Source organism: Dendrobates tinctorius, unplaced genomic scaffold, assembly GCF_039654945.1.
Source record: "Dendrobates tinctorius isolate UK_male_01 unplaced genomic scaffold, ASM3965494v1 ptg000107l, whole genome shotgun sequence".
Classification (NCBI taxonomy): Eukaryota; Metazoa; Chordata; class Amphibia; order Anura; family Dendrobatidae; genus Dendrobates; species Dendrobates tinctorius.
Window position 1 is genome coordinate 4,975,330 of NW_027361775.1, and position 12,809 is coordinate 4,988,138.

Genomic DNA, 12,809 nt, shown 5'->3' on the forward strand with positions numbered 1-12,809 from the left:
CTATTTCTGCAATGTTGTTGTCACATTCTTTATAGTCTAACAGACTATGCAAAATACCTAAATCTTAAAATACCTCAATTTGGATTTTTTTCAAACTTTGAGCGACGAGCGGCACAGGTTAACGTTGTTTGATCGAGCTCAAATTTTGGCTCTCTCAATATCTGGAAAGGGGAATCGTTTTGTGGGGTCCAGACGAACAAGATTCTGACATTTTTTCCCCCCATATGAGATCCGGTCACCCTAGTGAACACATCACTTCTTTGATGAATGTGTATCAGACTGTGTGGCAGCCAAAAACAAGCAAGTAAAGGTTGATCTAGTGAGGGCCACCACATTGTAATATTGGAGGGCAACCCATAGATCACATCGTTATATGATATTAAAATGAACCTTTCACTAATTTCTTTTCATTTTGAACTTGACACACGATCTAACAGCGGTTGAGGAGTGGAATAAAACATTTTTGCTTACATTTAATTTTTCAACTCCATTGCAAAGATATTAGAAATCTAAGTATTTGCACCTAATGAATCAGCTTTAGTTAAAGCATAACTTTTGTTTTAATTTTTATTTTATATATCAATAGTAGACATGAAAATAAGTAACTTTATAAAATATCTCAACAGAGAAATCTACTTCTTTCTCTGTCAAAATTGATCAGTCATTATCAAAATTCTCAATTCTTAGGTAAAATCTGTATTCAGTGAAGACACACATTCCCATTACTGAGATAGGAGATGGCAGTTGCTATGAAGACTGGAGAAGGGAGGAGCTAGAGACAGAGCTCCTCCCTCCTCCTCTCCATTCTATCTAGATAGAATCTCATCAGTAGCAGCTGCCATTTCCATAGAATGGAGGTAGCCACAAGATGTAAAATGAGTGTAGATTGGTAATATGTGAAGACATTGCAGGAAATGTGATGACTCAAATGAGGTGCAGTTGGAAGAAGTTTTTAGTGTGGTGTGGGCGAGTTTCAAATGGCGGAAAAAGTGAACAATCCAGTCAGTGAGAACATTACTTATAAGTCATTAGATTTTTCTGTATTGTAAACAATTAATTGCTCTGCACCATCTAAATCTACCATGGCATAGTGGTGATATTGACCTTGGTCTTCATATAATGTTTCAGTAATAGCATAGCTGTGCACTGAGGTATCCATTTCATCTACTATAATTGAGTTGCACCCCTACAGTTGAAAACATGTTATCTGACTTGTCGACCCCCTTAGGCTGGTTTCACATTTGCATTTGGAGGTGCAGCTGACACTCGCCGTGAAGCTCTGCCCCCTGCCGCACCTCCTCCGGTCAGCTCCGCCTATGGGCCCATGCCGCTGCATGCGGCCTGCATACCCTATCTTTAGCATTGGGTGCGCAGGCCGTGTGCAGGTATGCTTTTGCAGCTGAATGCGTCCTTTTGACAGTGGGGCGACCTGCATCAAACGCAACGTGTTGCATTTTAGTGCGGCCGCCACACGTCATAGGGATGCACGCGGCGGCAAAAGCATACCTGCGCATGGCCTGCATACCCAATGCTAAAGATAGGGTATGCAGGCCGCATTCAGTGGCATGCGCCCATAGGCGGAGCTGACTGGAGGAGTTGCAGCAGGGGGCGGAGCTTCACAGCGAGCGTTCGCTGCGCCTCCAAATGCAAATGTGAAATTAGCCTTACATGTGTTCCCCTGCCCCTGTACCAATTTCCCAGTTATACCTCTGCCTACAGAGGAAATTAACATATTCTCCCCGAAAAGCAGATAATGAAACCTATGAGCTGTCCTCAGATTTTCTGGTAAATGTCAAAGTTACTTTTAGAGATCTATTTCTGAAGAGGCTATTGAATGTTTTAAGTCATTTTAGTGAAATATACAAACTAAGAGGTATTAGATATAGAAATATAAAAAGCATATAAAAAATGGCAAGATATAGTCAGTCTGAAGGCATAGACATCCTTAGTGGTAAGGGTATAAAGATTCAAAAGGATTTTATAGCTCTTGTGTTGACCAAGAACTACAGACATGGTGAGGTGGAGACAAAGTCAGCAAGCCAAAAAGTCTTGCTAACAAGATATTTGTCTCCTGCGGCAAATTTATTGACCCTCCTCTCTTCTTTGGTCTCTATGGATACCGTTACACTAAGCGATGCACCAGCGATCCCGACAATGATGCGGCCTGATAAGGATTGCTGGTGCATCGCTAAATGGTTCCTAGTAAGCGATTAAACAGACAGATCTACTCAACGACGCAGCAATGATCCAGCGATCCATATAACGACCTCGGCGGTCGTTGATACCTTGTCACACAGCAGCTATTCTGATGACTTCCGCCTGCGTCCGTGAGTTCTGCGTCGCCAACGAGGTTACTCGTCGGCGTCAAACGTAGCGATGCAAGCTGGTCAGTGGGACACCAGCAATCAAAAAATGGCCCAGGACATTCTAGCACGATCAGTGATATCCAGTTGGGGGGCCGGTCGCCGCTATGTGCTAAAAAGAGCACTCTCTCTTTTTAGCATATATTTTTACTACCAATTTACACCTCCCTCCATTTGCTACATCAATAGTGCGCCCTTTTTCTTATATATACAGTCGCCGCTATGTGTCACACGTAGCGAGATCGCTGGCGAGATCGCTGTTGCGTGACAAAATCGGTGATGCAACAGTGATCTCGCTAACAATCTTGCTATGTGAGATGGGGCCTTATGTTTTGGGTGCAGCAGTGATGTCAATTTAATTGCTTAGATGACTAATGCAGCCTATCACTAAGTTAAACAGAACTACTGAGCTCAGTGATTGACTTAAGTGGTTATGTGGGCTGTAATTAAGACATTGCCTTTGCAGTCATAACACAGACAAAAGGGCAGTGGAGAACCAGCACTCGACCTGGAGTAAGAAAGTATCATCTAGCTTTTTTATTTTACATGACTGCAAATGTTTGAGGTTCCCTTTGTTGAAAGTGGAACATTCATTTCCGTAAAGGTTTATTATCAAGTTATATCTTGAGCACCACAAAAGTGGTTTCTGGGGATGGATGTGTTCATGCACTTATCTTTGAATGACAGTTGTGGGCAGTTTTTTCTGCTGGTCTGTCAGTGCTTGTTCTTAAGGCCCCGTAACACACAGCGATCTCGCTAGCGAGCTTGCTTATTTTGTAACACCACAGCGATCTCGCCAGCGAGATCGCTGTGTGTGACGGGGATCAGCCACTAGCCCCCCTGCTGGGTATCACTGATTGCGCTCGATCGGCCTGGGACATTTTTTGATCGCTGGTCTACCGCTGGCCAGCACGCATCGCTGCGTGTGGCAGCGAGAGACCAGTGATCAGCGACGCTGGACGCTGGTTTCTAATGTAAACATCGGGTATCCAGGAGCCAAGGCTCTTGGATACCCGCTGTTTACCTTTGATACCGGCGTACACGCTTGTTTCCAAGGTAAACGGCGGGTATCCAGCAGCCGCGCGGCTCTTTGATACCCGATGTTTACATTAGAAACCAGCTTGCTCGCTGGTCCTGATCGCTGGAGGGGCTGTCTATGTGACAGCTCACCAGCGATCAGCCTAACGATGTCCCAGAGTTCCCATCCATGTCGGATGGGATTGCTGGGAAATCATTATGTGTAATGGGCCTTTACAGTTGCAAATAGAGATAACAGTGCTATTCAACAAGGGAGCATTGATTAGAAGAACTGCTCTAGAAGAGACAGATGCTGGGGACTGGTGATATTGCAGGACTGATAGCATCAGCTGGTCAGAAACTGAAAGGAATTGAGAGGGTCGTGAGCAGATAATTGCTGTGTAGAAAAAAAAGGAAAGAGCTGGTTATAATCTCAAGGATTATCCCCTCAGCCTAGAATGTAACCGCTGAGCATTATCATCCAGGTTTTGGTTGTCGATCTCAATGTCAACAACCTATACACTCTCTAAGATAATAGCTCTAAAGGGCCTGTCACACTAAGAGATATCGCTAGCAATATCGCTATAACTAGTGACGTTATAGCGATATTGCTAGCGATATCGCTATGTCTGATACTTACCTACGACCGGCTCCCCCACTAGTTATCGCTGATTGCGCGAGAACATTCAGGACTGTTTCTCGTCGTCAGCTTCCTGCAGCGCTTCCTGCTGTGACGACGAGCGACGTCTGGAGCCGGGCGGGAGGACACAGGATCGCCTAGTGTGACAGGTAAGTAGCGATCCCCGTCCCCAGCGATGTCGCTAGTGAGATCTGCCTATGTGGCAGCTCACTAGCGACCACTTAGCGATGTACCAGCGATCCTGACCGCGTCATATCGCTGGTCGGGATCGCTGGTGCATCGCTAAGTGTGACAGTACCTTAATTGGAGGAGATTCACAGCAGACAGAAATCAAAGGTCAATTTCAAACTTGCTTATCTTCAGACTGTCTAAATAAGGAAAGCAATTTAAAAACATGAGGACCCATTGAAGCGCTGAAGTGCGAAACAGCCATAGTCCATACCTTGCACATGTCTCCCGTGCCTGAGCAGCACAGCATTGAATGAAGCAAGTTGAAACTGCATGGTGAGTGCCATCCTTCATTTTCTTGCTCACTGTGGATTACCTACATGTTTTTTTCACATGGATTGAGCACCTGCTGTGGTTGTATTGGAGGCTTTTATTTGTTCATTATTTAGTGTGGTTAACCCTATAGGAACAATTGGGGGTATAGGCGGCACAGTGGTGCTGAACACTTTTCTGCTTTTGGCTTTTTAAATACCTCTTTAAGTGAACTTAGTGTATTATTCTGTAATGCAATATATGTGTCATTTCTATCAATTTTCCATATTCTTTCTTTATACTTTTTTCTGACTTGTATAATTTTTGTTTATTTTATTTGAAATGTCAGCTGTACTGTAATTTACATTTTATGTCATTTATTTGCATTTATTGATTTTATTTAAAGTTTAATGAAAACTTTATACATTAAAACAAAATAACTAAAAAATAATTATATAGTGTAATACATTATATTTTTTAAAAAACTTGTTGCATCAAAAGTCCACTAGATGGCCCTGTACTATCATGAATGTATTAAAAGTAAGCCGCTGCATATTAACCCACGTGTCAAATTGACACATGCAGTACAAAATCATAGACAGTTCCATCTTAAACAAATATTGAAGTCCATTTACATTTAATTATGCTGAAAATTAAAGAACCCAAAAGCTGTTATAAATATCCATATATCCTGTAAATCAAACAAGTATATAATCCAAATGCAGTTATTATTTGAATATAGTATACCGTTTCTGTAAGATTAAACCTACCGGACAATCACATAGTGATACATTCTAGTAAGTAATGGTTTATACACATATAACACAGTGATTAGAAACCCTATTATTATAATAACCAAGTTTGTAGAGACAATCTACAGACTGACAGTATATCAAGGGCATTTAAATTGACATATAACCTCTAGAATGGGATAAGACGTTTTAATTTACTATTTAACACGTTTTCGGAGAATGGGCTAGATTGGAGTATATTAGTATTATGGATCCAAATGATGTGGGGAGGAAAGCAATGATACACCTGTAATGTACAGTGATACCCACTGCATATTTGCATTGATAGTAAGAAAATATAAACTTCACAAATACAATCAGCAATATTTTAAAAATCAATTTATGAAACCATTATGTAAGATGTACAGTACAAAGGTGACTTTTTACTTACATATCATTTTACAGCACGCTTTGATTTTTACTTACTATACATGGGAAATCAAACATTACTGTCACAAGAATAAATATTAAGAAGCACATTGTTACATTGCTAAAGAGTCACTGACGGCTATGAGCACATTGTTACATTGCTAAAGAGTCATGCACCACATGCACCTTAATGTAACACTAATTGCCCATTAAACAGTATACAGTACCATTCACTTATGAAATGGATCCTTTGTATGGTCACTTACCTAAAATATTTCCAATCAGAGCAATAATGAATACTGCAATGTACCCTGCAATTAGCACCCATTCATATTGCTTAGGATGCAAATATTCCCTCCAGAGATAGCGCAGAAACTCATCATCATAGTCAGAAGATGGGTTCAAAAGTGGCTCCTGGGTCACATTTATATCATGAACAGACCAATTCCTATAGATAAATCCATCAAGTTTTGTTCCTGGCATGCTTTTCCAGTTATAAGTGTGTAACCTTTATCCGTGATGATAAAATACATGAAGCACGGATGAATTGCTGCGGACTGCCCAACTTATATAGGTGCAAACAAAAGCATCCAGTTATAACTGTTCCAATCTGTTCCGGAGACGACTTGCGAAGCGTTTTTCTGATATGTTAAAGACACAGTAACTTTTTCCCTTAAGCCAGCTGTGCACATGCCATTAATTTGCTGAACATTGTACCCTGTTTGCTTGCAGGAAATGAAAAGAAATAATCACAGTTGGGAGAAGAGAAAAGCTCTCTCCTTTGTCAGTGCTACTCTGGCACCAAGTGCAGGAGCTCTCGTTCGCGCCTCCAGCCCATCCCCTTCCATACAATGTAAATGTTATAGTAGCTGTAGGAAGAGGTCGTCCCCTATCAATTCAGACATTGCAAAATGCATTTTCTTGCTCTCTGCATCATAACTTAGCAGGAAATGAATAATGATTAATGGTAAGAGGTTAATGTGCAATTCTAGCACAGGTCCACACTAATTGTATTCCTCTTTTGTTTAATTCCTATATCTTGCGGGGTTGTGTGAAGAATAATAACATAATTTAAGGCTGAAAGCTGCAGGACATGGTACAATGTTTCCAAGCAGAGAAACAAAAGCAAGTACATATAGAAGACATTTGTACTCTGTCTCTATATCCATTGAAGACAACAAGGCAACATGAAGCACATATGCACAAATCATTAATTGCATTTTTTCATTAGCTTTGGAATCTTAAGGGGGTTTTACACATAGCGATATCGCTAACAATATCGCTAAAGCATCACCGATTTGGTGACGCAGCAGCGATATCGCTATGTGTGATACTTACCTCCGACCGCCTGCCCCGCTGTCCGTCGCTGATCGCGTGAGATCGTGCAGCTCCATTTCTCATCAGGTGCTTCCTGCTGGGCTTCCTGCTGGCACCGACTAGTGACACGTGGACACGGACGGGAGGACGGGAGGACGTCAGGATCGCCATGTCTGAAAGGTAAGTAACGACCGTTGTATCGCTGCTGCATCGCTGTGAGATCTGCCTGTGTGGCAGCTCACTAGTGACCATTTAGTGATGCACCAGCGATCCTGACAGGGTCGAATCGTTGTCGGGATCACTGGAGCATCACTAAATGTAAAGAGGCCTTTAGAAGCAGAAGTTTGCATATATCTATAATAATAATCTTTAAATTACATCAATGTAAACCAAGCACATGATCGCACTCTGCACTTGTGTACTTTACAGGACAGAATATAATCCCTCCTTCCAGGGGGCAATGTTCCACAGGTTAAAAACATCAGCTGTCTATTATGCAACTCTTGAAGTTTGTGTTTATTGTTGCTTCTCAGTTTATGCTTTATTTTATCATTAATATATTTCTGTGCCCTTCACCAATGTGAAAGTGACAGTTACCATTGGTTTTCCTCAAGACTCCGGAACGGCTTACACTCAAAGCATCTCTACCATGGTATAAGTGGTCGATCTTGATATGTGTGACATAGGATAAAGAAGTTCACTTGCTATTTGGAGTGTTCTTTCTTTTTCATATTTGTGTATACTTTTTTGGTGGATTTGACTAAGGCTGGGTTCACATTGAGTTCCCCAGCTGCATTTAACGCATCCGTTACATAGCGGCATTAACGCTATGTAACGGATGCGTTAGCATAGACTGCAATAGATGAGCGCATCGATAACACATGCCATAATCGGCATGCGTTAGTGATGTGCCGTCATTCTGTGACGGACCCTCGGACGCGGTCTGCAGCGTCCGAGGGTCCATCACTGCTAGCACAGATGAAGCATCTGCGCTATCAGGATCACATAACGCGATCATAAAAAGAAGTTGCGTTAGAGCAGTCCATTTAAAGCATGCGTTGAACGGACTGCTCTAACGCAATGTGAACCTAGCCTTATACCACACACTACTGGCACACAAGCAGTCTGACCACTTAATAGTATAATTCTGATTAGCACCCAAAAAGAACCTGTCAGTACAATTTTTAAATGTAAGGTAAAAACATGGTTATAATGTCACTGTAATACAGATTAAATTGATACCTTTGGTGAAGAAATCCGCTTTGTTTCTCTTCATTAATCACCATTTGAATTTTTCTGCTAATTACAGTATATGTTGGCGCCCAGGGGCTGGAGTGTGTACTAAGTCTCCTCCTCCGTGTCTATGATTCCCCCGCCCCTCTTCCTTCCTCCAGGCTTGAATGACCTATCTTTTCTGAAATCTCAGCACTGATCTGTCATTCATAAACCGGAGATAGGCTGAGGGACTATCATTCCCTCTCTACTCTCTCTAACTGCTTTATCTATTAAGTCTTTTTACTTACTTCCTTTTTGATGATGCTTTGTTTGAGAACCCCCAGTGAAAGCTGGGATATTAAAACAGGACATCACTACCACAGGCTCTGACCCCACCCTGAAATGAAGAGTCATCAGTGACATCTGTTTCAGGAGTTAGCCTTATCACTGCTCTACTGAGCAGGCGTCAATTGGCAATTTTGACATATACTCAGTATGTCTTGTTATTGTGAAATATTCTTTTTAATGTTCGGTGACAGTGTGCTCCCTTGCTGGCTCTGATGGGAAGTGACGAGCAGGCAAGAGAGCGCACTCCTACAGTGCATTGTATTACACTGTCTATTACTGACTGCAGAATGAGTTACCTGGGCCAACCACAATATCTTTACTTTAACAGATGTATTGAGGACATGATTTTGTGATCTTTACTATTATATAGGCATGACCACTTCTTATCCTGCTCTTGTTAGTGCAGCTCTACCTTCCATACAATAACACCTGGTAGTGGAGTATGTAACCAGAGCTGTCCATCAGTCTCCTCCAATAGAAAACCAGCTTTCATGTGTGATCTTTTTAAATTCAACAAAGCTGATGGATGGGTCTGGTCACATACTTGTCCATAATCAACCACTTTATGGATAGGAGGGACATATTAACAAGAGCAGTGTCTATTACTGACTGCAGAATGAGTTACCTGGACCGACCACAATATCTTTACTTTAACAGATGTATTGAGGACATGATTGGAGGTAAGATCATTACCGCCAGTCAGAAATCTTTGTTTCCCACACTGTTAGATGACATCATGAGCCAGTAGCTGTGACCAGCAATAAAAGGGTTACTGTTGGTCACAGACATCGGCTAATGACCGATGTCTGTATTACTCTCATCAACTTACGCCTGGCGTCACTGACAACAGTTTTATCATGGCCATTTTTTACAACCAGCCAAGCTAAAGCAAACAGTTGGGGGCTTGTATTTTCAGACAGGTAAGTGACCATGGATATTGCCCCCACCCAGCCAAAAATTAGCAGCCCACATCCGCCCAAGAAAAGGCTCATTTATTTGATGTGCCAATTCTGGCGCTTTGCCTGGCTCTTCCCACTTACCCTGGTGTGGTGGCAAGTGAGGTATTAATTGTGGGTTTGATGTCAGCTGCTTTAAGGCCGCTGACATCAAGCCCACAGGTTAGTAATGAAGAGGCATCAATAAGATGCCCCATTACTAACCCCATTGTTAGATTATAAAAAAGCACAGCCAGAATGAAATACTTTAATTGAAATAAAGACACAGATTCCTTTTTTTAAATAAAAAGCAAAAATGAAAGTCATACTCACCTTTATGCCTAATCCATTGAAGCCCATGTCATGTGGAAAAAAATGAAAATAATAAACAAACATATACCTCACTTGTCCGATGTGAAGATAATCCATACTTTCCCATGAAGATCCAGATGATTTGGATAATGGTAACTTTAGTGATTATTTTAACCTTGTGGTAAGGTCTATGTGGGGCTAACCGCAAGTGAAATAAAAGTATGAGTGAGCGAACACGTGGGGGACATTAAAAAGTGTGTTTCGATAGAAGACATAAGTATCCTCAAAACTCTACCTAAACACTTCAAGCTATACCATAGTAGCAACTCATCTGGCCTTAAAATTAAAGTTATAGATCAAATTAATATAGGTGTTAGGGGGTCGATCTTGGGAGAATACTGGTCCAGACAGAGAGCAAGTCAATCTACAGACTAGGAACACTTGCCCCACAGGGCCTTAATGAAAATGTGGGTTTTAGTGCCTTTCTGTGAAGTTATGAATCTTCATACTGCTCTCATTTAGCAATACATCCTAAAAAAGTGTGTGTTTTAACTCCGTTTTTTTGTTTCTAACTTTTTATTGTTGATTCTGCTCTTATAGATTTGCATGCTCTGATACCTGATTTAAGTGTGCTCTTACAGTATTGTAATGTCCATGTCCTGAAGCCTGTTTGGTGTCTTACTCCGATTTGGGATCCTGAAGAATTAGAGAACCATGCATGTGTGTATTCCCAGAGTCTTCTAAACACTTAAACTATGCTGATATCTGTAATATACCTTCTGGCTGCTCTAAAGGATCCTTTAATCTACTTGTATTTCTTCTGCACTCCTTGGTTATACTAGAGCTGACATTTTGATAGCGTTCTTTTTCCTCACCCCTCCCCCACCTGGGAGTCTGAAGTTATGGTGAAAAATCCATTTGATTTTTTTGCTATGTCCCTCAACCATCCACAATTCGAAATCCTGTTATCAGATTTTGCTTGCCTGGAAAATTTGTAAGAAATAAGAAAAAAACACGAGAAGTACCAATATACATGACTGATAACAGACTGACTCTTTCTAAGGGCCTTACAAATGCAGACTTTTTTTGATATTTAGTGTATTATTATTGTTTATATTGCACTATACATGGCCACAGTTACTCTCTTTTAAATTTGTAGTGCAATCAGTGCATGTCCTATGACATTTGATTTTTGCGACGTGCTGAGTGGGGGAACCACTGTGCCATGGACCAAGGAAAGCCTGGATGGGTGGAACTAAGAACCTCACCTAATCTGACCTCAGATACACAGTGACATACTAGAGACCAAGGAGGTAGACCAGATACTACACAAGGACTAACCTTGGGTAGATGGCAGATGACTCCCTAGAAACGGGTAGCTGGGACAACCCAATGGAAAGTATGGTAGATGCAGACAGGCACTGAAGGAACACAGGAATCACGGATGCAGATAGGGCCACCTGACGCAGAGATGAGAGCTGGAAAGTGAAGTGGGAGTGGCTGACATAGAGATGAGCACTGGCAGGTGCAATGGGACAAGCTGATGTAGAGATGTGCCTGGCAGGTGCAACAGGTCCTACAGATGTAGAGATGAGCACTGGCAGGTGCAGCAGGATGGGCAGATAGACAAGCAGGTGGGCATGGGTGATACAGGTTGGCAACAACAGCTGATAAGCAGGCATGTATATGGGATAAGAGCACTGGGACCTGATAACTAACAATATTGTCAAGAAACAAACTTGCAATGAGGCAGAGGCACCTCCCACGTGGTAGAGGTGCCTTAAATAATAAGTGTTCCCCCACCATTGGCTGGGGACACTTTAGGACAGCATGTGTTGTCCCTTTAAGAAACTGAGACCACATGCAAACCCTAAGCACTGTGCCTGGGAATCTGCACACAGCACGCAGACCCCGGGCAGCCACAGAAGGATGTGGATAGGGTGTGGGACCGCGGTGAAGAGTATGTCGACGTCTCTGTTGAGGGTGGGAGGCAGAGAGCACAGATGCTAGAGACATGGCAGGAATGCCAGAATGAGGAGAGGAAGGTGTGGGGCTGTGGCAGTGAGAGCATCAGTATATCTGCCAGGGAAGAGGATGGAGAGATGCTAGAGTTACAGTACACCACTACACCCACCTTTACGCCTCTTCTTCAAATCCTTAAGAAACCTCTCCAGGAGGAGAGGGGCATGGATGTTATCCCTGGGCTCCCAGGGCCTCTCCTCAAGACCAAACCACTTTCAATTAAATGGAATCTGTTACCCCATTTTTCATCTATCAGCTCCCAGCACCTCCATCAGGGGCTTATCTACAGCATTCTGTAATGCTGTAGATAAGCCCCCGATGTAACCTGAAAGAGAAGAAAAACGAGTTAGGTTATACTCACACAGGGGCAGTCCGGGTCCAGTTTTGGTCCGATGGGTGTCGCGGTCCGGTCCGGCACCTCCCATCTTCTAATGGTGACGTCCTCTTCTTTTCTTCCCGTTGTGGCTCCTGCGCAGGTGCACCGCTCTGCCCTGTTGAGAGCAGAGCAGAGTTCTGCAGTGCGCAGGTGCTGGGAAAGGTCAGAGAGATCCGGTGCCTGCGCACTGCAGTACTTTACTCTGTCACTGTTAGAAGATGGGAGGTGCCGGACCGGAACGCGATGACAGTTCCGGCAGCTGATAGTCGAAAAAGCGGGTGACAGATTCCCTTTAACAAGAAAAAGTTTTTACTTTTAAAGAAAGGACAACAGATTTGAGGAGAAACACATGAAAAGAATTGCGAATCTGTAAATAGCTTGGCAGTTTGAGCATGTTGGCCCCATGATTTATCTGTATCAAAATCTCAAATGGACCGCTGAAGCGAGGGCCCAGTTTATAGTAGGGTACCTTGAGACATACTTAGATGACAACTCAAGTGGAGAACCCCATTCAACAACGGTAGTGCGTATTAGGCAAAAACTCAAAAAACTAACACCAACCAAGACAATGAAGAGTATATTTAGCCCATAAAACACATATTATGTTAATCTATTAGTAAAATG

At 42.4% G+C, this 12,809-nt stretch overlaps 1 protein-coding gene across 1 annotated transcript in view; it reads right to left on the reverse strand.

Annotated features, from left to right (window-relative positions):
- Positions 1–6,392, reverse strand: part of HCRTR2 (hypocretin receptor 2) — a 193,198-nt gene extending 186,806 nt beyond the window's left edge. Inside the window, exon 1 of the mRNA XM_073589446.1 lies at positions 5,927–6,392. Within this exon, the coding sequence (XP_073445547.1) occupies positions 5,927–6,143 (217 nt within the window). The 5' untranslated portion in view covers positions 6,144–6,392. The remainder of the gene's footprint in view (positions 1–5,926) is intronic.
- Between the last annotated feature and the right edge of the window lie 6,417 nt (positions 6,393–12,809).